Source organism: Rhodamnia argentea, chromosome 5, assembly GCF_020921035.1.
Source record: "Rhodamnia argentea isolate NSW1041297 chromosome 5, ASM2092103v1, whole genome shotgun sequence".
Lineage (NCBI taxonomy): Eukaryota > Viridiplantae > Streptophyta > Magnoliopsida > Myrtales > Myrtaceae > Rhodamnia > Rhodamnia argentea.
Genome location: NC_063154.1, coordinates 7,449,072 through 7,470,816, shown reverse-complemented (window position 1 = coordinate 7,470,816; position 21,745 = coordinate 7,449,072). Strand labels below are relative to the sequence as shown.

The window sequence follows — 21,745 nt, the reverse complement described above, 5'->3', positions numbered from 1 at the left end:
GTTTTTTTTAAAATTATTTTTAAAATTTTTGTATTAATTTTTTTTGTCTTGTTCTTTTCATTTTATTGTTAAGGGCCGATGAGGGAGGGCTTGCCAGCACTTGTACTTGGCTAAGTCTTTAGGTCTCGCGGCAAGGGCTCGCCGACGCCATCACCGGCCCTTAACAATAAAAATAAAGAAAAGAAAAGAAAATAATTAATAAAAAAAATCAAAGTTAGGGGCGGCAATGCCACATAGGACGGCCGGTGGACAACTAACATCCATGTCATCAATTATCAAAATTGAATGGATGGATTCAATTGGCAAAATTTGAAAATGTCTAGGACTCATTTAACAAAAAAAAAGAGTTAATTTCTGTTTTTAAATTTCTTTAAAAGGTGCATCCGTGAGTTAATTTCAGTTTTTACATGTATATTTCAGAATTGCTCTTCCTCTGTTAAGGGCATAGTTCAGTTAATTTCTGCCACCTTCGACATCCTAAAAGTCAGCCAAAACCCGCTCCTTGTCCAAGTCCTCTAGCCTCGGCGACCACTTTCCGCCCTTGTTGGACCGCATCGTTACATTAATGGCCACTATAACCATCGGCATTACCTTCTCTCTCTAGGGAAAATTGCCAAAAAAGTCTTAAACCGATTACAATTGTGCCAATTCGGTCTTAAACATTTGTTTTGCCAATTGAGTCTAAAACCTTTACAAATTTTACCAATTGAATCTAACCGACTAATTTTAACCGGAAATTAGTGACACATAAGTAGGTTGTTCTTCGATACATGGCACTATTAGAGGTGAAGTAGAGTTTTTTTTTTTTTTAATTATTTTTAAAATTTTTGTATTAATTTTTTTTTTGTCTTGTTCTTTTCATTTTATTGTTAATGGCTGATGGGGGAGGGCTTGCCAGCCCTTGCACTTGGCTAGGACTTTAGGCCTCGCGGCAAGGGCTCGATGACGCCCTCGCCGACCCCGAACAATAAAAATAAAGAAAATAAAATTAGAAAAGAAAATAATTAATAAAAATCAATGTCGGTGCCGGCAATGCCACGTAGGATGGCCGGTGGACGGTTGACATCCATGTCATCAATTACCAAAATTGAATGGATGGATTCAATTAGTAAAATTTGAAAATTTCTAGGACTCAATTAACAAAAAAAAAAAAATTTAAGACTGAATTGGTACAATTACAATAGATTATATTTTTTTATGGTAATTTTCCTTCTCTCCCCACCCACATTCTTAAATACGCGACCTGTTTCTTACTCAAACCTCGGACAAAATCGTATGGGGAGCCAACTTCAATTGAAGCAAAACTTAAACTTTCATCACTCCACGACGCCGAACTTTGGCTGGTCGATGTGGACCTGCGCGGCTCTGCCGCTTGTTTTGCTCGTCGACGACACTCCCAATCGAAAGCGAGTCCCACAACAAATAGCATCCGAGGCAACACTACGCATTGTCGAGCGTTTTACCAGAACTGGCAAGTTGAACACGAGGCGTTGCGGATTGGAGCAACTAACGGCACCCTGGAGAGCCTTCCCTTCCCGATTTTCTCCTTTTGGATATGAAAATGACAGAAAACAAACGACGAAAATTAAAGCTTAAAACACAAAGAAAATTAGTCATTGAGGATAGTAGCTTGATTTTGAAGAAAAATTAAAGCTTAAAACCCATAATGTTTGTTTTTTTATTTTCGTATGGCCATCCGACTACCGATCAATATCTATCGAACTCGGATCATATCGAACTCATATCTCTCCGGTCCGAGGATTCTTTCCGCAAGCTAACCCAAAACAAATTCATCCGCTAATTCCTTATTCCCCTCATTGTTAGAAAAAAGGCGTCAACTTGATCAATTTTGCCGAGGTGGTTTCGCGAAATTCTCTCCAATCCTAGACCAAAAAAAGAAAGAACCATAAATAAAAAAAAAAAAAAAAGGCGTCCAACACACCATGACCACAACACCATCCTACCTGTTATAATCAACAGAGCTAACTGCCAAGCGAGCTCCAATCAAAAGCGGAAAAGAACAAAAGACAACCCACATTAATTCTTGCGGACCAAACAAAGCAGAAAAGAGAAAAAGAGAAAAAGCCAAAAAGCAAAGGGAGGGATGGACTGATGGAGTGTGTCGCGGACGAGCCACCCCTGTTCTTGTTCTAGTGTCTCCCGTGTCCACGACATGCTGATAATGATACGATGAACCGGTTCTCTCTGTTTTCCTCTGTAGTTTTTCTCTCTCAAATCATTCATCGGACGAAGAAGAGAAGAAGAAGTAGAAGGAACCAAGACTCGATCTTTAAACATGCATCCACCGCAGAGACGCATACATTATATTTCCTTGGAATTTTTCAAGAACCTCATCACATGCTGATTCCATCAAAAGCCCCCCCAGATCTACACCGCCACGAGATCTATCTATCTATCTATCTAAAACATGTGCACGATAAGAAAAAATGCAAGTGAAAAAAGCTGATTTCTTCTTTCTTCTGTGTGTTCATGCAAATTAATAAACAGATTTTTAATCCATCGTTCGTCACTCACTTCTTCTTCTTTCTGACCTTGCCGTTACAGAACAACGAGCCGAGCCCGAACAAGCTCACCGTCCCTATCGTGATATGAGGCTGAAAGTTCAATACAGGATTGACCCTCACCCCGTGTCCGTGCCGTTTCTTCGTCGGAGGCTTTTGTGATTGCGGCCAAGTGTACGAAAATGGCATGCCGAAGGAGGATTGATATGACTCCGATGAAGATCTTCGACTCGAAATAGAGGGCTGTTTCTGCAAATTCTGCCTCTGGTTGTCCTTGGTGGCGAATTTGTCCTTTGGATTCGGAGCCGAACCGGTCGAGTTGCTCCGCGAGAGGAACTGCAGGGATGACCGGATCAGTCCTCCGCTCTTGGCTACGTCGCAATTGAGGCTGCAGCTGCGCTTGAACTGCCAGAACGGCTTCGGTGGAGGCTTCTCATCCTCTTCATCGTCGTCGTCGTAGTCGTCACTATCGTCGAAGCTGTCCGACAGGAGCTCCTTCAGACTCTTCTTCTCCGTGAACGCAGCACTAGAAATCGGAGTCCTAAATGGAGGAGGAGGAGGAGGAGGAGGATGAGACGACGGTATTTGACGACAACTATGGTGATCGGCAGTTACCACTCTGTCCCTCCTGATCTCGCCGGGGAGGATCTTGCCATCGGAGAAGAGCTCGTCGGCAGGGCAGAGCTCGAGGACGAAACTCGACGCACCGACACAGAAGTCGAAGTCGAAGTCGGAGTCCAGCAGCGACCGGTCGAGCCTCTCGTGGCGACTGCGGTCATCTTCTTCGACGGGCACGGCGTCCCCGCTTCCCTTGAGATCGTGGGAGAAGGAGATTCGAGGGCTGAGCACACCGGGGCTCGATATCTCCGAGCAAACGTCGATCGCCATTGCCGGTCGCGCTCGGTGTAGAGAAACAGAGCGAAAACAGAGCAAGAGAGAGAGTATACCGCGAGCTGTCCTCTCAGAAGAGGAACAGAGCCCGTCGCATCTTCCGGTAGTCAGTACGCACGTGGAGAAGCGCGAAGAGGGTTTGAAAAAGAGAGAGAGAGAGAGAGAGAGAAGGGTCGGGGTGTGAAATCGAGTGGCGTTGGGAGAAACAGAGGTGGGTTTGGGAGTCAAAAGGAGCGGCGAGAAGAAGTCAGCAACTGCAGCTTTCGAAGCTTTTGGGATTTTGTGTCTGAGCGGTGGTGTGGGAGCAAGAGAAGAATCAGGATCATGGGTTTAATGGAGAAATCGAAGGGGAGATGGGAGATTGGATTGAATCAATGGGGGAAGGAAGGAAGGAAGGGAGGAAGGGAAAGGAGGCAAGAGCAAACGCAGAAAATGAAAGGAGAGATTTTTGGCCCGTGATGAGTGAAAAGAGAAAGGAAGCCGTTGAATTTAAGCACCGAAAGGCTATTAAAGCATCTACCCCTATCAGCATCTGGGTTTCCAATGTTACTATTTCCTCTCTCTCTTTGTTTTTTTTTTTTTGTCATTTTTCCATACTTCTGATTTTTCCGTAACTACTGCTATTTTACTGGTCTACTTGTTGCCGCCATAAGCATAACCCCATATTTCTTCTAAAGAATTTTATAGTGAGGATGTCGTCAACAAATTGATCACTAGTTAAGTAAATAATTAGTAAAATTTGAATGTATTGGCTATTCATCTACTATGTATAATCACTGTTTTGAAAAATCGCAGTATTAATTAAGGGATTTTTTTTTATAGAGTACCCATCGTACCTGCTAACTAGTCAATAGAAGAGAGCTTGCAACTTTTTATGTGTGTGTGTGTGCCAGCATATAATTAGTACGTCGGAAATCAAAACATTTCTTTATTAAGTATGGCTAACAAGTCCCTCGAGACACTTGTGAACGTAACCCTTAATTAGGTATGCTTAACACTGCTTTAGGGTACTTGTTAGCATCAGGATGATATCTTATTCTACATATAAAAAAAAAATTAAAATCATTCATTTTACTCATGTCAGGAGGAAAATTAAAGCTTTAGGAATGATAATGAAAGTGAGGCTTTTGGGGGGGGGAGGTTGGTTTGGGGTTTCAATATCTAATTCTAGGATAGAACTTCTAAATTTCAGATTAGAACATAGAAAATTAGAAAAGAGCTATGATATAGGGCAAGGTCGAGATGAAGATAGCTACATCCTTACGCTGTTCTATTTCCGTGTTCCTCACGATGTATTTCAGCTTGCAAATAGTATACACGCCTCATCTAAAGCAGATTGTAATCATACGTATGCAACTCGAATTGCCATCTCTAGTAGAAATTTGAGGCTATAGCCTTGATTTTTGTGGTAACATGTGGACATTAGATCTGTATATTCCTCGCCGCAAGTGTCTACTTTGGTTTTTTCATTTGTCTATCCACTTTTATTTTAAGACTTTGAAAACGTAGCATTTTCGTAATGCCCCAATTCTTTTCCCTAGTTTCTCCGACTAAAATGATTTTTACTTTGTCGATACTGAGGTAGAGCTTAATTTGAAAGGGCTTTAAGCAAAATCCAAAATCCAGGTTAGATCTATTGAAAGCGGGGTTTAGACCCGTTAATGAGAAACTGTTCAAAGATGCTTAGGAGGAGATCCCGACCCATTTGTTTGTTACAAAGCAATGAGGTCATTTGTCGGCAAAGTGAAAAGGAGATGATGAGAAATTTGGTGCAGCCGTCCGATGACAACGTACGGACCATCTAAAAGGGGTGGAAGGTGTCAATAAGGTCACATCGCACTTAAGTTATTCCCAAAACCATGTTAGCTGTCCCTAAGCAAAAAGCATGATTAGAAAGTATAATTAAGGGGAGGTGCGACCTGATTAGGGAGTGGATTGGATCTAAGCATCAGATCTTTCGAGCCTCTTGGTTTTTTAGTATGTTTACCACATGACATTTGGCAATTGTAATTGCTAGTCTTAATGTAGATGTTAAACCCATGATCGAAAGAGTCAAATGGGTAACCACAATATGGCGCGACCTAAGAGAAGTGTGGAAGTAGTCTCATCTCTTGTAGATAATAATAGTAAAAGGAGAAAATTGCATACAAATCCATAAACTTTGGTTTGATGTGTAATGTCATCCATAAAATTTTAATTTTTTTAGCATAGATAATTCATGTGGAATGTTATTTTTTCATCCACCGTTCAAACTTACCGTATTGGAAGCCAAATCCGGGAATCCCGTTAACTGGATAACATTAGATTTTTTTCGTATAGTACAGAGAGTAGATTGAACATTTATTAAAAATTCAGGAATCACATTAAATAAATTAAAAGTCTAGGGACGACATTGCATATTGAGCTAAAAGTTCATGGACCGCACCGAGCAAATTCAAATTTCAAAAACGACATTTCACATCGGACTAAAGTTCGGGGGCTACTTTGAAAAAATTTAAAGTTTAGCGACATTGCACACTGGACTAAAATTCGTAAATAATTTGTGAAATTATCTCCAGTATTGATGGGAAACATTTTAAAATGCACATATTTACCTACGATTCTCTTTTCGAAATTCGAAAATATAATTTTAAGTTTCGTAATGCAACGGAAAAAAGCTTTGCATGTCGACATTTAAGTATTTTCGAAAGATTTCATGAATTTTACGAAATTTATAAAAAAAAAATGTGGGAATCCGATCCCTCTAGTCTATAAAATTGTGGATAATTTGTAAATACTAAATCATCTGCAGCGAATCGCACGTCGAGGTAAAACAAAGAGTGGGCAAATATGGACGCATCTCATGGGACCGGTGGGAAGCCAGAGACGAGGAAAGGACGAGGTTTGTCGGTTTGATGCCGTCCTATTTATGTCTCTCATGTTCCTCATTCCGTCGGACGTTGGAATATCAATGCCGTAGCCCGTAGTACACGAATATTAATTCCTCGGAATTATTTCTCGTAAATTCTTTTTTTTTTCCCCGATAAAGAGGAGAATCTCTTGTACGGTAAAACTTACCTGTTCCTAGTAAACTTTCTATATTCTCGAATATACCGCAACCACATATATTTAAGTACTATGGATTGGATCGGGTATGTATTAGATATTGTGTCATTAGATTTGTACTGCATGAAAATGAGTTAACGCAGGTTAAATAAATCAATATGGGTCGGAGCGAATATGGTTCGATCCAAACCCGACATGACCCTACCCATTCATTTGATACCTCAAAATTGTGATCGCTTGATAGATAAATTAGATTGATAGTATATAAAATTCTCGTGTATTTTCAGCAATAAAATAACATAATCCCCCGTTGTTAAAAAAGGTTCGTCGATTGTCCTTGTACCATCCTTGATGGCAAATTTCAATGATTTCGATAGGGCGCCATCCATTTTACATTTGGTGAGGGGTTTTTTCACCAAGGAAAATGTTTAGAATAAGCCATGAAGATTTCATTCAAGAACGTCTTTGGATAACGCCACCATTTTGGAATTAAGTATATGGTTCTCCATCTCCACACAGGTTCAGCCTACCCCGGTCAAGGTTGGGGTGGCATGTCTTCGCTATAAGTTTGGGAGAAACTCTTGTACAAATCCGTGCCCCTAGACTCTAATGATGCCTCACGGCTGATGGCTCCAGGCCGTGCGAACCCGATTTCGGGCGAGAATTTGCCTGAAGTTAGGGTGGTCAGGTGCCACCATCTTTGGCCGCCGACGGTGGGATTTAACTCATGGGATGATGCTTCTCTGCTCACGATGAATGTGTTTTCGACAGCTTTGGATTTGATCAATGACCTTCAAGAATGCGAAAAAGATCTGTGCCAAACATGGGGAGCGGACGCTTCCTTCAGCTAATTTGAACTCGCTTATTAAGTCTTTTGGCCCCTAAGTCCTGTGAGTCATGTCACAATCTGCATACCAGTTTGATTGCGCGGTCGAATGTTTCCACATATAGGCTCCTTTGAATTGGGATTATCTTATTTTTCGAACTCCTGTGTTTTTCTTCTCTCGAGAATGATAACTCGAAGTTCTATATTACGGCTTTCGACCATACCTTCTCTGTCAGCGCTATTCGGATTCTGTCGGCTGTAACGTGATCCCAGTTCACTCTTGTTCTTCTTCCGAGTTCGTTGGAGGTGCTTTGTCAGGACAGTTTCAATGCTCCTGACTATAGGATTGAGTGTCTCATTGTTGCTGAGCTCCTCGAACTTGTCTCGTGCGCCCGTTCGAGGATCATGCGTTTGTTGGGAATGTCCTGTTCTTCAATTTCTAGCATGTTGAGAAGAATTGCAAGTCTCTCTCTTTGTTACAACAAAGCTTGTCTGTTGCAATAGAGCACTTCTGGGGAGCGTGAGCGATTACTGCATCCACAATGCTAAGGGCCCTGTTCTTGTTGTGAAGAAACCAGCTTGAAGAGCCTCATTTTTATAATTAATGTTAAAATATATCTCGAGTTTAAGCTCGTAAAAGAACGTGACCAAAGATAATATTATCATTTATGAATGCCCAATATTTGCCATCACAATTCATATGTCCCTTTTTGGGTGTTAGAGTCAAGTTGGACGTGGTTTTCAAGCTGCAAAGTTGGTCTTCTTCGATGAATTACATTCCCATGGAACCGAAGAGTGTTTAAGCGAAAATCTTGTGGTAAGATTTGTTAATTCCTTTATGAAATTATGATATTATTTTGTGAAGAATTGTGATACTAAATATTGTGTAAGTTATTGAATGTAATTGGGTTTGGAAAACATAAAGAGTATTTGAATGACTTGAGTGTGTTTTGTAATCTCTTTTGTGTTGCTTGTTTCATAGTTGAATTCGTTGCTACTCTTCCCATGGACATAGGTCTCTACGATCGAACCACGTAAATTTGGTGTCCAATTATTTTCTTGTTAAGTTTATTTATTATTCGATCGTTTGTTCCGCGCAACACAGATCACAAGTAATGTACAAGTTTATGGAATTGTAGTCATCAGGAATGAGAATAGTCTTATAACTACGTGCCAATCTTCTATGCAAAGCAGCAGTGGCTGGGCCGGGGCCGAACAAATTGGGCCAAAGCCCGCCCACCCGGCCCTTTCTGAGCCCTATCATGGGCATTGCCAAGTTTATCTTCTTCTATTACCTGAAAAAGAAAAGGTTCACTACGATTTGCTTAAACTGATTTAAATATAGTCAATTCTAAATTAAGACATAAAAGGTTCAGATGCTGACGTAGTTGTAAAGTTGCTACTAAAAGCGTTAATGTCGCAATAACAAAATTTCAGAAAATAAAAATCTAGGGGGAAAAAAAGAAGAGCGAAACCTAGGAGAGGGGGAGGCGACTTGTACACCGCCGCCGATCGATCCGGCGAGGAATGCCATCCCCTTGCTGGGCTCGGGTGAACCCAAGGCGACTGCCGCTCCTTCCATCTCCGTTCTTCACCACGCAAACTCTCCACCATTGAAGGTTCTTTTTTTCAAAATTCTTAATAAGTATTGTAGTTTGGCCCCCAAAAAAAAAAGCGTACACTAAAACTTAAATTGAGATAAAGAGATCTCTTGTCGTTATTTTGGTTAGATTTTAATTTGGGAAGAGAATAAATTTTATATAAAAATGTGCAATGACGTGTCAATGTATCACAATTCTCATTCGTACCGGCTGCCGTATAATTTTTATGGCAATTTATTTTTGTACGAATGACTTAATTTCTGACAAAATTATTTCGTAGGTGAATAAATACTAGGATATTCCCGTGTCGAAATTTTGGCAACCATAAAAAGTTTTTCTTATTTTTTGAAACTTTTAAGGTGGCTGTGTTGAGGTCGGGAATTCACAGGGTTGACTGGTGGTTCTCAGTTCTCACCTGAACTTCCCGCCATCTGGTTTCCCAACTACCTTTTTAGGAAATGTCTTTTACCTTAGCCGGGGAACTCATATTCATCTTCCATCAGTGTCTGTTCTGTGCTTAAACCCTAAAGAAGACGACTCAGAGACTCTTGCTGCGATAATGGCGGATGTTTTGTTGGCCAATGGCTTCGGCAACAGGAACGTGATGGTGGCGATCGACGAGGGCGACCACAGCCACTACGCGCTCATGTGGGCGCTCGACAACCTCAAGGAGTCCGTCGAGCGCTCCACGCTCCTCATCTTCATGGCCCACCCTCCTCCTCGACCCGTCAGCACTTTCCAAGCCTCCCTCGGCTCTGCTCGCGTCTATTGCTCTGTTTCGCCCAGTTAAGCCCTGCTCTCCCTCCCTCCCTCCCTCCCTCTCTCTCACTCTAGCTGTGACAATCGTCCACAAGTTCGTAGAAATTCTACTCACTAGCTGACTCGTGTTTGCTGTATTGCAGTTCCGGACTTGGTCAAGTCTGTCGAAGCAAACAATAAGAAGCTCACTTCGGCCTACTTGGATAGAGCTAAGGAAATTTGTGCTAACCGAGGGGTATTACCATCTCCACACTCCGTCTGATTTTTCAATAGCAAGGGATTATAGCTTTCCGATGTGAGGGGACGTCATTGAGTGATTGAAAAGTGGAGCATCTTAATCAACTTAGATTTGAAGTCTGTAGTTCTCTGCTGCAAATCATCGAACAGCTTCTCGCTGGTCAATTTGCTTCTTTGGGCTATGCTATTGCCTCCTATGACCATTTTAAATACACTGAACATTCATATCTTATCATGTTTCTTTCTTATACGGCTGATTGACTCATCTTTAACTATGAGAAGGGCCGATTTTGTTCTCTACAACCCCGTTAGACTTGATTTTTCCTGTTGGAAAGAATTACTTTCATAGCTTCAAAATTCCGCATCTGTGGGAGCACTTTGGTCTTATGCCAATAGTCTCTCTAAATGTAGGTAACGGCAGAAACGATTGCAGATGTCGGGGATCCTAAAGTGGCCATATGCGACGCCGTTCTAAAGTACAACGTTAGTCTTCTCATTATGGGCGAGCGTGGGATAGGAAAGATAAAAAGGTGCGGTTTTCGATTACTTCCCTCTCTTCCTCATGAGATATTTTGATGCTGTTGTTTGGTTTCTGCAGCGATGACAATTTTGAGGTGTGCCGTAGCATGCTTATGATTCATTGTATATATTTCCACAATGAACACAGAGAAGGACTAAAACCTGGAAAACGAACTTCTGGATGCTGACTTTAGCTGTGAATCGATGCGATGTATGTGCTAAGTAGATGCAAAAAACAGTTCTACATGAATAAATCACAGAAGCACTGCTCGGAATGTGACATGAATTTACTTTTCCTGGGGTACTTATCATCGCGCCACTTCCATCTGTACAGTAGCTGCTGAGATTTTCTAGAGTTGCGCTATAAATTCTCAGTAACTTGGATTGCAATTTACGTCAACTAGTTCAGTGTGCCCTTAATTTTCCTTGGCTTTCTGCATATCATGAATTTGCATTTTCTGCTCCTTGTCACTTCAAGAATTAATCTAATGAACTCTAACTTCTTCTGCAAGTTTGCAATGTTTGCTCTGTCATTTGTGGCTCTTTATGCTTAAGGTTCAGAAAGCGAACGTGGTACTAACCATAGTGCCATGACAGGGCTCTAATCTGGAGTGTGAGCAGCTACTGTGTTCAATATGCCAAATGCCCAGTACTCGTGGTGAGGAAACCAGAGGTAAAAGCAGCTTCAACTTATAATACGTGACAAAAATGTTTGACAGCATGCTGTGATGAATATAAGGGATGCTCTCGAATTGAATCTCGCTGTCCACCTTGGGGTCTTTACCAGCTCCAAGATATAGCAAAGTGACTTCATATTGCCTGAATTATGTTCCAAAGGACTATCACATATGCCACAGATGTCCATCACTCTACTATGCCCTCTTGATCATTTTCTGGTTGTTCCTGATGAATGGAAACGATAGTTTGGTTAATTTTCAATGTGAATTATGAGCATATATTAGGGAAAGAATGGATAGAGTGTCGCAGCAAATCTGCAAGTTAGAGGAAGCATAGGGGGTCATTTGGTTATACTTTCTATATACTAGCAAAGCATTTGACTTTCGGCTCAAACCAATTGAGCGACCTTTGAGGTTTGCTCTGCTTCCACAATCACGAATTAGGCCAAAGATGTCAGGACTTAAGGCAGAAGATTTACTTTGAGCTAATCAGAGATTTGTTTGAAGGAACACTAAATATTTAATACAATACAAGCCTTTAATTTATCAGTATTTAGTCGGTATATGCTTGCCTTCATGTACTAAATGTTCGATATGCAAATTCATGGTCTCGACCAAGGAGTTTATCTTGTCCTGTGAACTGCTGCTCTTATTCTGGTAAAAAATGCAAGTAAGAAGTTAATACTGCTTGAGTATGACATGGTGTAATGACTTCTTTTGGCAGGATAGCGAGTGATAGGAATTAGAAGACGACCACCTACGGATGGAAAGAATTGCCAGTCCCAGTTTGGACCTTTTTCTTTCTTTGCTCAGAGTTCAGTTGTATGACTGACCAATATTTCGAACCTCAATGGAAGTTTTCCCGCAAGTTTATCCAGATACTGATATGCTGCAAGCGATGATCGGTCTTCAGGCAGGGCCGAGAACACGACGCCCTTCCTTCGCTTTTCTTTGGCTGCTGGTCGAGATAACCGGTGACCGCTCTTGTAACTTGTTTCTATTTGCACAGGGCAATTGGCAAAAGTTCTGGACTCTGTCTATGCTTAGGATCCATGGCCATTTTCAATGAGTCAAATACTCCAACTCGAGCGAATCGAATAAAGCTGATAGAAAATCAGATTCTTAGTACATTTGAATGCGAGTGAGCGAGAGAGGTGGCGGAACATTCTTGCACAAGGAATAATACGACAGATAGTAAGGAGAACAAGACACCTAAATGCTCGAAGGGACTCGACCTCCAGTTGGGTCTTGAGAAGCATGGTCATTGAATCACGTCCTCGAGCAGACAACTCCCTTGGGGCCACCCAAGTGGTTTCTTACCACAGTAATTCGCAATGACCCGTGCCATGAGACGTTTGCCCAATCCGAAAAATTAATCGGCAAACGCCGTCGGAGCGACGAATAAGAAGTTACGCGACTCTTCTTTATTGTGCAAAAGTTTGATGAAAGGATGAAATGTCTCTGATAGATTAGATACGCTGTAGTGTACCGTCGTGTTCGAAAGGGTTAGTGAGCTTACATATCCGATGGACGTCGCTTTAGTGGTCATGTCTGTAATCAATCTTCCAAAGTCTAAAAGATTTTTTCATTTTGAGGCATGCTTTGACATCATCTACCTTTCAGTATCGGTTAGGTCGACTTTGACCAAGTTAATGTTACGTTTCTCCCAACAAAACAAACCTAAGAGTCTCCCCACAAAACCAGGCAATGGCAGAGTCCACGTGGAAACTCAATCGGCTGATCTAACGATAAGAACTTCCTTCATCCATCCTTTTTCGACCATGTGATGCACATCAAAGCAAAAGAGAAGAGAAAGCAGCCATCGTCATGGCTGACTCAGCCTGCCTCCATCTCGATCTTTCCTGCCTTTTTCCTTCCGACGTGGATCAAATATTCCTCAGCCGCCACTCAGATTTCTCCACGTCACACGCCAGAAGAAAGGCTGGCGTTATCCATGATTCCATTCCCTCTTCTCTGACCTTCTTTATAAACCCCCAGACGGTTCTGTTTCATCCCCTTCCACGCTTTCGTTCTCCTTCGCATACCCAACGCGAATTCCCACTTCAAAAGATCGTTTTTTTTCTCCTCCTCGAAGGCTCGCATTTTCGGCCGATGAATCTCCTGGAAAACCCACCTTTTCTTTCTCAGATCTTGTCTCGATCGTGGCCTCAGCAGGCGTTCAGTTCGCAAGCCTTTGAAGTCTGCAAATGGAGCGCCATCATCCTCGCGACGCTCGCTTGCTTCGGCGCCCTAACCCACCGTGTCGTCAAGCTATCGGGCCTCAGATTCCCGAAAAGCACTCCTCTCCCGGCTCGGCAACCTCTCGTCTCCGACTTCGACGATAGCGACGGCGACGATGACACTTGCTCGTCATCGTCGGAACAAGACGATGGGCTGTCAGACGAAGAAGAGCTTCCCTCCCCGTCGGGCGGCCACTCGCATGGGGACTTTAATTTCCGGCTCGTGGGTTCCGGGGACACGCAGCTCCGGCGGCGTCGCAGTTTCGCCGACAATCTGTCCCAGTTCGTCTTGGGCAAGAGCGTCGTGAAGCTCTGGGACAGGTCGGACAGCAGACTGCTGCGGCTGCAAGACTCGAACGGAGAGTTCGTCGGGAGGTTCTGCCAGGTCCTGGTGTCGCCGAGGTCGCCGGCGGCCGTCATGTCGGCGGGGCTGAACAACTTGGGGAAGATCGCGCTCAACGTCTGGGACAGCCGGGTCGGGTTTCGGATCCCCGCCATGGTCGCCGAGTGGGAGCAGAGAGCCGGCGGTGAGGTGACCGTCGGAGACCTTAGGAATGTCATCTCGCCGGTGGAGGACTCGTCGGGAGCTGATGCGGAACGGTGGTGGGACGCTGACGAGGTCACCGCTTCCGATGAGTCTTGACGAAAACTCTCTGTCTGAAAAGCCGCCGTGGCTGACCGGCCACGCGGTACGATCTGACTCGCAGATAAGTAGCGATTCACGTTTGTCAAATTTGTAATAATTGTCGTCGGAGTAAAAAACGGTAAACCATTGAGAAAAGGAGTGTGAACGAACATGGTGTAAATATACAAATTCATTCGTTCCATTTCTTATCATACTTCTTCAATAATGAAGCAAGCAAACATTTCCATCATTTATTTCTTATTTGTGATATTTTTTCATCAATCTTCGTAGATTATTCAAATCAATTTAGTAATCCGACTGACCATAAAAAAAAAAAATGTAGCTAGTCTAGGTTTTAAATGGACCGACTTTATCTAGGTCGGGTACATATTACCAATACATTGTTTGATTTGGCTAGGTTCGATCATATAAAAGTAAAGATGTAATTACTTATTGGAAAAAGCTGCTAGTTTGACAAGATTGAAAGTTATTTCTGACCACACGATCTCTCAATCAATGAATGTTCTATGCAAAACACTCGGTGATGATGTTTGAATTTACGGTTGAGATTGTATCTCTCCTTACAATGCTGTCAGGGAAAGCATTACCCTTACATATTATGTTCTTTTGTATGTTCAATAGAAGCTAATGATCAACTTTAAGTCCTTAACTTCCAAGGAAAAACCAAAAGAGATATTTTAAATCTTCACCCACCGAACATTTTGATCAATGTGAACTCTGCTTCTTGACAAAATGGAAAGTCTTGGTCAATTCTCGTTTTAAATGTGAAGGGTGGAAAGAAGTTTCCGAGTTCGGCCAAAAGAAATTGAAAAGAAAAGCGAATTGGAGTTTCCAGGAATTTGCTCTTGCAGAGCTGCGGTTGGTGCCTTGAGCAAAAAAAAAAAAAAAAAATGGAGTTTCAGAAGTCCACGTTTATAACATTTCCTGGTCCCCGGTCTGGAACCAGAAATCAAGAGTGCAACATTAAAAAAAAAGCATGCTTCTTGGACCACGCAATCGCGTGCCACGTGTTGAATGGCCAGTCAAATTAGGGTTTTTAAACGACCAAGCGATATTAATGTTAGGCACGTGAAATGAAGATAGGGACAAATGATCTTTTTCCTTTAAACATAAGTCAAATCGGTCTTAAAAGCACATGTGGGCATCTCCAAATGCGAAAGAGACGTGCTCCTTTCATAGTCTTCTACCATTCGAGTGTATTCCAAACCTTAAATTTATGTCATATCATAATAAATAAGAAGATAAAAAAAAATTCTTAAACAAGATGTTCAGTGCAGGCTAATATGGGATTACTTTTCTAAATCCTAAGTCAAATTCTTTACGGGACGAAAAACCAACATAAGATCTAAGGGTTAATATAAAGCTCTACAAAACATTTTTCATTTCTCTAAGCTTTTCTTTTCATGAACTGTTTCTTTTCGATTCCTTGTTGTGTGCTGGTGATCTTCCATAATTCATTGGGCTGAGCTACAAAAGATTGGTTTTATCTCACCTGCATACTTGAAGATCCGGCCAAAGCTCTAATGTCGTTACTAATTCATAAGAACGATTCCCAAAGTTGGGGATGATGTGGGTAAAAATGTTCCTCAGCAAGCACCTTAAAACGTCAAGGTCGAGCTTTACCCGGGGGAGAATGGTGCAGCTCATACGACTTGTCGAAAGCATTCCTTCATTTATTCATTTCTTAGGTGGTTTTATTTCCTTTTTCTATGATTATATGATTAGATAGTGTTAGACGCTGAAACATGACCAAATCCTTTTAATCGATATGATGCCAGCATAGAGCTCGGTGTTAGTCGGTTTGATTATCGGCGAGAGGTCAAGGGAAGAAAGTTTGTTGACTGTGCTAGCCATCGACATGTAGAGCTCGGTGTCAGTCGGTTTGATTATCAGCGAGAGGCCTGGGGAAGAAAGTTTGTTGACTGTATGAACTGTGGACATAGCACCGACATGTAGACATGTATCAAGCAATAGAATTATTAGTAAGATATAACAACCTAAAGAGTTTGTCGAAGATTTTAAATATCGACGATCGAATGCTATTATTGACATACGATAACGATTGGTTGATGTTTGATATTGAGCGAATTTAACTAAATGCTAGAGGTAGAAAACTGAAAGCTAGGAAGACCACGATTGAGGAGATACCGATAGTTCGCGGAAAAGACTAACTTGCGATAACTACGAGAGTAGAACCGCTTTATAGATAAGATGAGGTGCAGCTATGAAGCATGGCCGTGGAGCCCTATACAAGGGCATACGGTTGTAATTTCAAATTTGAATATTAATCGCTGAAAAGAATTGCTTTAAGTATTGGCTATGAAAAGCCAAGTCGAATCATTGTAAAGATATCCACAATTAGGAACACAACTATGTACTTTCCAATCCATCAATTTATCATCTTTGAGTAACTTTTTTTTTTCCTTATATTTAGTTAGTTTAGATTCTTGTCATGTTTTCATATTCGTGTCCGATTCGCCACTAAACTCGAATCTAACAAAAACTGAAGATCGATCTTTGGCGAAAGATATTTTGTCGACTGAAACAATTCTTGGCGGAAAAGATAGTTACTGATAATTAAATGTACTATTTACTTTTCAAATATCAATCTAATTAGGTTTCAACTAGGATTGTTTTACGACTTTTAGGCTTCCTTTATATATGCTATATTTAGTCGGGAGTGACATTATGTCTCTGAGTCAATGAAAGAAAAATTGAGAGCTTCGATGTTTACGACTTGAGCGTTGCAACCTTGTGTCGCACGCGAGTTAGTAGGGAATAAGATCCTTTGCCCATTGGTCATTAGTATCTCCTCATAATCAATTAAGTAACTATAGTAAGTAAGGGGAGTCGCGAAGGATGAAAATTCACTACATGGAACTGTGCCCCTCTCGGTATCTCGATAAATTTCAACTTATGTTACTGTTTTAGAAATCGATTATTGAGATTCATTGAGCCACCGAGGGAGTACTATGAACGGTAGAGGAGATCCATAGCTAGTAGTTAAATTTATGACTCATGTATTAGCGATTACGATTTATCAAGACATTAATGGGGTGGGAAAATTATCTAAAAAGTCCTAAATCTATTGTACAACGGCCGGTTCAGTCAAACCTTTCAATTGTGCCAATTTCGTCTTAAACTTTTTGAAAATTTGTCAATATCGTTCTTCTAGCCAATTTTGACTAGAAATCGTCGACTTGGGCACCGATTGTCATTCGTGGCATGATTGACGCTGATATAAACAAATTTTGTAATATTTTTAAATTTTCATATTTTTATTATATTACACTGTCTATATTTTTATTTTATTTGCTGTTAAGGGATGTTAGAGGCCCTTAATAGTAAAATAAAGATTTTTTTTTTTTACAAATATTGTACACGTTAGCGTTGATTGTGCCACTTAAGCTTGTCGGCATCCACGTGAATCAAATTTGATCAGAATGGCTACATTGGTAAATCGTCAAAGGTTTATGACTAAAGTAACACGATTGAAGGGCTTATGATTGAATTGGCCGCATATAATAAACATATAACTCTTTGAACAATTATTCCACGACAGGGATACCAAGTGAGGGTAAACAAATCTTGTCCCATTTATTTGTATTTTTTAATCCTTTTGACTATTTAGTTTGTTTGGTGACTTGGTCCATCCACCGAAATTTCGTTCCTCGTAACTCGATCCACGAGTTTAACAAGTGTTCACAACCTCTGTTAGGAATAATTTCTCGCCTTAAAAGAGATGCTTCCTCTTGATGTTACATACATAATTCGCTAAGAGTTATATTGTTATATATCCTTGTAATATAAAGTTCTCTTAACATAATTTATTGAACAGAACAATGCTTAGAACCCGCAAAATATGGCATCAAAGAAGTTCGCATCCGAAAGACTAAAAGTCGGGAGGAAAAATCCGAACCACCAAAAAATGTACACTTCTGGTCTCGTGATTTTATGCTCTGATCTGAAATTCACCAGTTAAACATAGAAAACGAATTCAGGGTTCCTCAAAACATCTTGTTACAAAAGAAAAACATGAAGACAACTTTGAGCTGTTTAACATCCAATTTAATCAATCCTAATATCCGATCTATCTATGAGCAAGATCTCGTTAATCTGTCGGTAAATTAATCGAATTTTGGGAGGACTAACACTTCGCTATGACAGAATCAACAGAACAATGAAAAGATGCATTCATTGTTTTACTAACAAAAAGAGGAGCAAAAACCATTTGGGAAAATTACCAACACAGTTTTAAACTTATTACAATTGTGTCAATTTAGTCATCTTTGCTGGCCGATGTTGATGTGGAAATTTTTTTAATTATATATATTTTTATTTTTCCTTTCCTTTTATTTTTCTTTTCCTTCCTTCTTTTCTATTTGTAGCCAGCGTCACCGGATCTCGCTGATCATTGGGCGAGGGCTGCGACCATCACTTGGCCTTCCCTAGATCTAGGCAAGGGCAATCTCGTCGTGGCCTCGCCCAACAACCTTGCCATGGCCTCATTAGTTGCAATTGGGTGAGGGCTTCGCGGCCCTTGCCTAGTGGCCAGCGAGCTCCGGCGACACCGATCATAGCTCGCCAGCCATAGTGGGTTACAAAGAATAGAAAATAAGGAAAGATAAAGGAAAAAAATAAAAAAATTTATTATTAAAATTTTGTCCACGTCGATGCCAAATTGCCGAGAGGACTAAATTGACATAAATGCAAAAGATTTAAGACTTAATTATAAAAAAAAAAGCTTACGACTAAATTGACACAATTGTAATAGGCTTAGGATTTTTGTGATAATTTTTTCAAAATCATTTATACAGTACTTGATGTTCGAGTTTACCACAAAGTAAACTATATAAATAAATAAAAACACTTGTTGAAGACCATAACATAAAATAAAAAAAAAAGGAATGTAAAACATTTGCATACTCTTGTAGTGCTCCCTTTCATGCCACAAATTGCAATGCAGCAGACACTAAGGCTCGGCTTACTTTGCATAAAATGAATACATCTTCCTAAAAGTGAATGAACGAAAGACATTTTCATTGTCAACGAAAATGATTAGATATAAATTATCGTCCATACAATGTAAATATTTCTCATTGACCGACAATTTCAAACAATATAAACAATCATTTTTCGAAAAATATTTTTTAAATCATTCATTTTCTCGCGAAACACACAAAACCTAAATTGTCAATCTATGTAACATGCATTCGAGTTCGCTTCTACTACTAGTTTCGTATGTAAAATCGGTGTCAGCGTAGCCAGAAGAGAGATTCAAGATCAACCCCTCCCTTTCAATTATTGGCCAAAATGAATGCATTGAATCCCTAACAAGTGCAAAGCACGTGGGAAACGCAAAAAAAAAATGGTCATACAACAGATCGCTCTCGAAGGTATGGACAGGAAACGAATCAATCATTTCTAAGGAAAAAAAAGAAGCTAATAATCTCCAACTCTATTCAACTTCGATCACCAATCACTTCATGCGCTTCGTTCATCTCAGAATTCTGGCATTCCGTTCATGTACTCGGATATAGAAGGCGATATCATCCGATGCGCCGCGCTTGGAGACATGTAAGCAGAATAAGGGTATCTGTACATTCTTTGCCCCGGCGACAGGAAACAATCCGCGGCGTTCGGCGTGAACAGCGGGATTTCCGAAATCGATGCGTTTTGGTGGCTCAGAATCGGGGAGATGCAGTTGGCTTCGTGGATCACCGGAACGGCGCTGCTTTGTCTACCCTCGCTCAAGACTGAGGACGATGCGTCCCGTTCGTCGGGAGGGATGTTATCATCCATCTGCGCTTTTTGCGGCTGAGGCGGGTCCGGAGCTGGATCGGGTTCGCGGCCGTCGTGGTGATGGGACTGCGAGGACCCGGTGAGCTTTTGGACGAGGGCCATGAAATCGCGGGCCTTGGTGTGGATGATCTTCGGCGAACGTGTATAGATGATGACAGGGCCGGTCCCTTGCGGCTGCGGTTGGTGCTGCGACGAGTCCGCGGGTATATGATTGGGGTTTGACAAGGAGGACGTACAAGACGAGGATGAGTTATTGGAAGAGAAGGAGGAGGAGGAGGAGGAGGGATAGCGATGGGAGGAGGCTTTCTTGATGAGGCGAGAGTCCTTGTGGATCTTCAGCAGCGGGGGACGCGGGCCGTTGATCTCCCTCCTGGCGGCGGCGGTGTTGAGATCGCCATGGCCAGGAAATTCTGCAGGGCCCATCTGGTTGCGCATACTGAAGAGAAATCAGAAGGGACAGGGATTGAGTGTGATCGAAAAGGAGATAGAACTGACTGTGATGTATGTAAATGAATATATAATCGTTGCAGTAGAGAGAGAGAGAGAGAGAGAGAGAGGCGGTTGGTAGGGTAAGGGGTGTGGTAATAGGGCTGAGGGAAGCTTTATTGAGGAAGAAGAAGAAGCGAGGAAGAAGATGGAGATAGATATAGCCGGCGACTCTGACCGTTGACAAATGTCACGGCGAGAGAGAGAGAGAGAGAGAAGCTGAGAATGTTAGGGTTGTTGATCTGTTGGCTTGGCCGTTCGGTTAGGCTTAGCCAGCCACTTCCCAGCTGGCTCCTGCGCCAGGTAAAATTTATCTTCTTCTGAAGAAAAAATACCTAGCAAAATTCCCCTTCAAAAGACCGAATTGCCCCTCTCATTACAAACGTCTAAACCCCCAAACGCTCGCCAACCGTCGCCCCCGTCTCACCGGTTCCGCTCACCACCACCGCCCCTCCACGATGACGCCACCCCTGACCATCGCCTCTGCCTCCTACGCATTCACCATAAGAAATTTTCACTTATAACAGTAATTATTTAGTGTTTTAGCGGCGATCATATAGGTGTCGTATGATTGTAGGTTGTGTTGCTAAAAGTGCTAGCCGCGATTGTAGCAATTCCTAATGAAATCCACCATGATCATAGCTAAAAGTGCAAAAGTACAGCCAGAAGTATCACGGTGATTGCAATTATTATTTCATTAGACAAAAAACACTTCTCAATTATAGTGTGTTGCTACGTTTTCAAGCGCAGCTAAATCACCTAATACAGTTTATAAATAATAAAAGAAACAATGTCAATAATGCCACTATTATTTAGATACCATTTTCACTAAACATAAATTTCCATTCATTTAATATCATCCTAATCTCGGGAAAGATTAAATGCGGAGCTTCTTCTAACGCTATCTAAAATAAATCAGAAATGATAGCATTCGTAGTTTCCATGTCAATCAAATGCAAGTGAGGTCAGCAGCAGCCGATAGTGAGTTTGGCGGAGGTCATCACCGTGGCGACGACAGGCGTTGGCTATATATGCGTGCAACTATTTCTTGATTATTTCTACTTGCAAACTCCACACCACATGAGAGATTTGCACGGCTTGCGACATTTGCGAGACGTTTAAAACTCAAGCCGAAATATCAGATGATCCATGAACGAATTGCATTTTCCAATTTGCACGTTTTCATTGGTTATTCCACGTTTGTTCCCACGATTAATAAGGAGAAGAATTTATCAAATGTCATTTATCTAACATCTTGTTACTATTTTTTTTTTTCATTCCCCAAATCTATGCTTACAAAATTAGCATTGATATGCCACTAATTTCTCTTTTTCTGTGTAGTTTCAAAAATTATAAATCGGCATTTTTGAACTACATGTGAAAATACCAAAACTCACAACATTGTTCACATTGGACAAATTAAAAATCCGACGGCGGCATTACATATTGGGCTAAAATCGAGAGATCATGTTGAACAAATTAAAATTTCAGGAG

At 41.3% G+C, this 21,745-nt stretch overlaps 4 protein-coding genes and 1 long non-coding RNA gene across 5 annotated transcripts; 3 read left to right on the top strand and 2 right to left on the bottom strand.

Moving 5' to 3' along the window:
• Positions 1–2,289: 2,289 nt before the first annotated feature.
• Positions 2,290–20,322, bottom strand: LOC115750727. Its single transcript, XM_048278761.1, has 2 exons — positions 20,297–20,322; positions 2,290–3,581 (listed from the first exon to the last, which is right to left on the bottom strand). Exon 2 carries the CDS (start codon positions 3,408–3,410, stop codon positions 2,532–2,534), a length of 879 nt encoding a protein of 292 aa, XP_048134718.1. The 5' UTR covers positions 3,411–3,581; positions 20,297–20,322; the 3' UTR covers positions 2,290–2,531.
• LOC115750764 (universal stress protein A-like protein) lies at positions 9,348–12,105 on the top strand. Its single transcript, XM_030688321.2, has 5 exons — positions 9,348–9,670; positions 9,788–9,879; positions 10,293–10,411; positions 10,998–11,073; positions 11,802–12,105. The coding sequence occupies exons 1-5, from the start codon at positions 9,445–9,447 to the stop codon at positions 11,811–11,813; spliced, it is 525 nt and encodes a 174-aa protein (XP_030544181.1). The 5' UTR covers positions 9,348–9,444; the 3' UTR covers positions 11,814–12,105.
• LOC115750771 lies at positions 11,080–11,762 on the top strand. Its single transcript, XR_004016528.2, has 2 exons — positions 11,080–11,378; positions 11,447–11,762. It is a non-coding gene; the product is annotated as an uncharacterized LOC115750771 (long non-coding RNA).
• LOC115750719 lies at positions 13,026–14,192 on the top strand. The gene has a single exon (XM_030688242.2). It carries the CDS (start codon positions 13,190–13,192, stop codon positions 13,958–13,960), a length of 771 nt encoding a protein of 256 aa, XP_030544102.2. The 5' UTR covers positions 13,026–13,189; the 3' UTR covers positions 13,961–14,192.
• LOC115750749 (VQ motif-containing protein 8, chloroplastic) lies at positions 19,238–20,270 on the bottom strand. The gene has a single exon (XM_030688296.2). It carries the CDS (start codon positions 20,198–20,200, stop codon positions 19,466–19,468), a length of 735 nt encoding a protein of 244 aa, XP_030544156.1. The 5' UTR covers positions 20,201–20,270; the 3' UTR covers positions 19,238–19,465.
• Positions 20,323–21,745: the final 1,423 nt, after the last annotated feature.

Coding starts and splice junctions, on each gene's coding strand:
- LOC115750727 (XM_048278761.1), bottom strand. CDS start 3,410: ATGGCGATCGACGTTTGCTCGGAGATATCGAGCCCCGGTGTGCTCAGC.
- LOC115750719 (XM_030688242.2), top strand. CDS start 13,190: ATGAATCTCCTGGAAAACCCACCTTTTCTTTCTCAGATCTTGTCTCGA.
- LOC115750749 (XM_030688296.2), bottom strand. CDS start 20,200: ATGCGCAACCAGATGGGCCCTGCAGAATTTCCTGGCCATGGCGATCTC.
- LOC115750764 (XM_030688321.2), top strand. CDS start 9,445: ATGGCGGATGTTTTGTTGGCCAATGGCTTCGGCAACAGGAACGTGATG. Junction 9,671..9,787: donor CTATTGCTCTGTTTCGCCCA/GTTAAGCCCTGC, acceptor GCTGTATTGCAG/TTCCGGACTTGGTCAAGTCT. Junction 9,880..10,292: donor AAATTTGTGCTAACCGAGGG/GTATTACCATCT, acceptor CTCTAAATGTAG/GTAACGGCAGAAACGATTGC.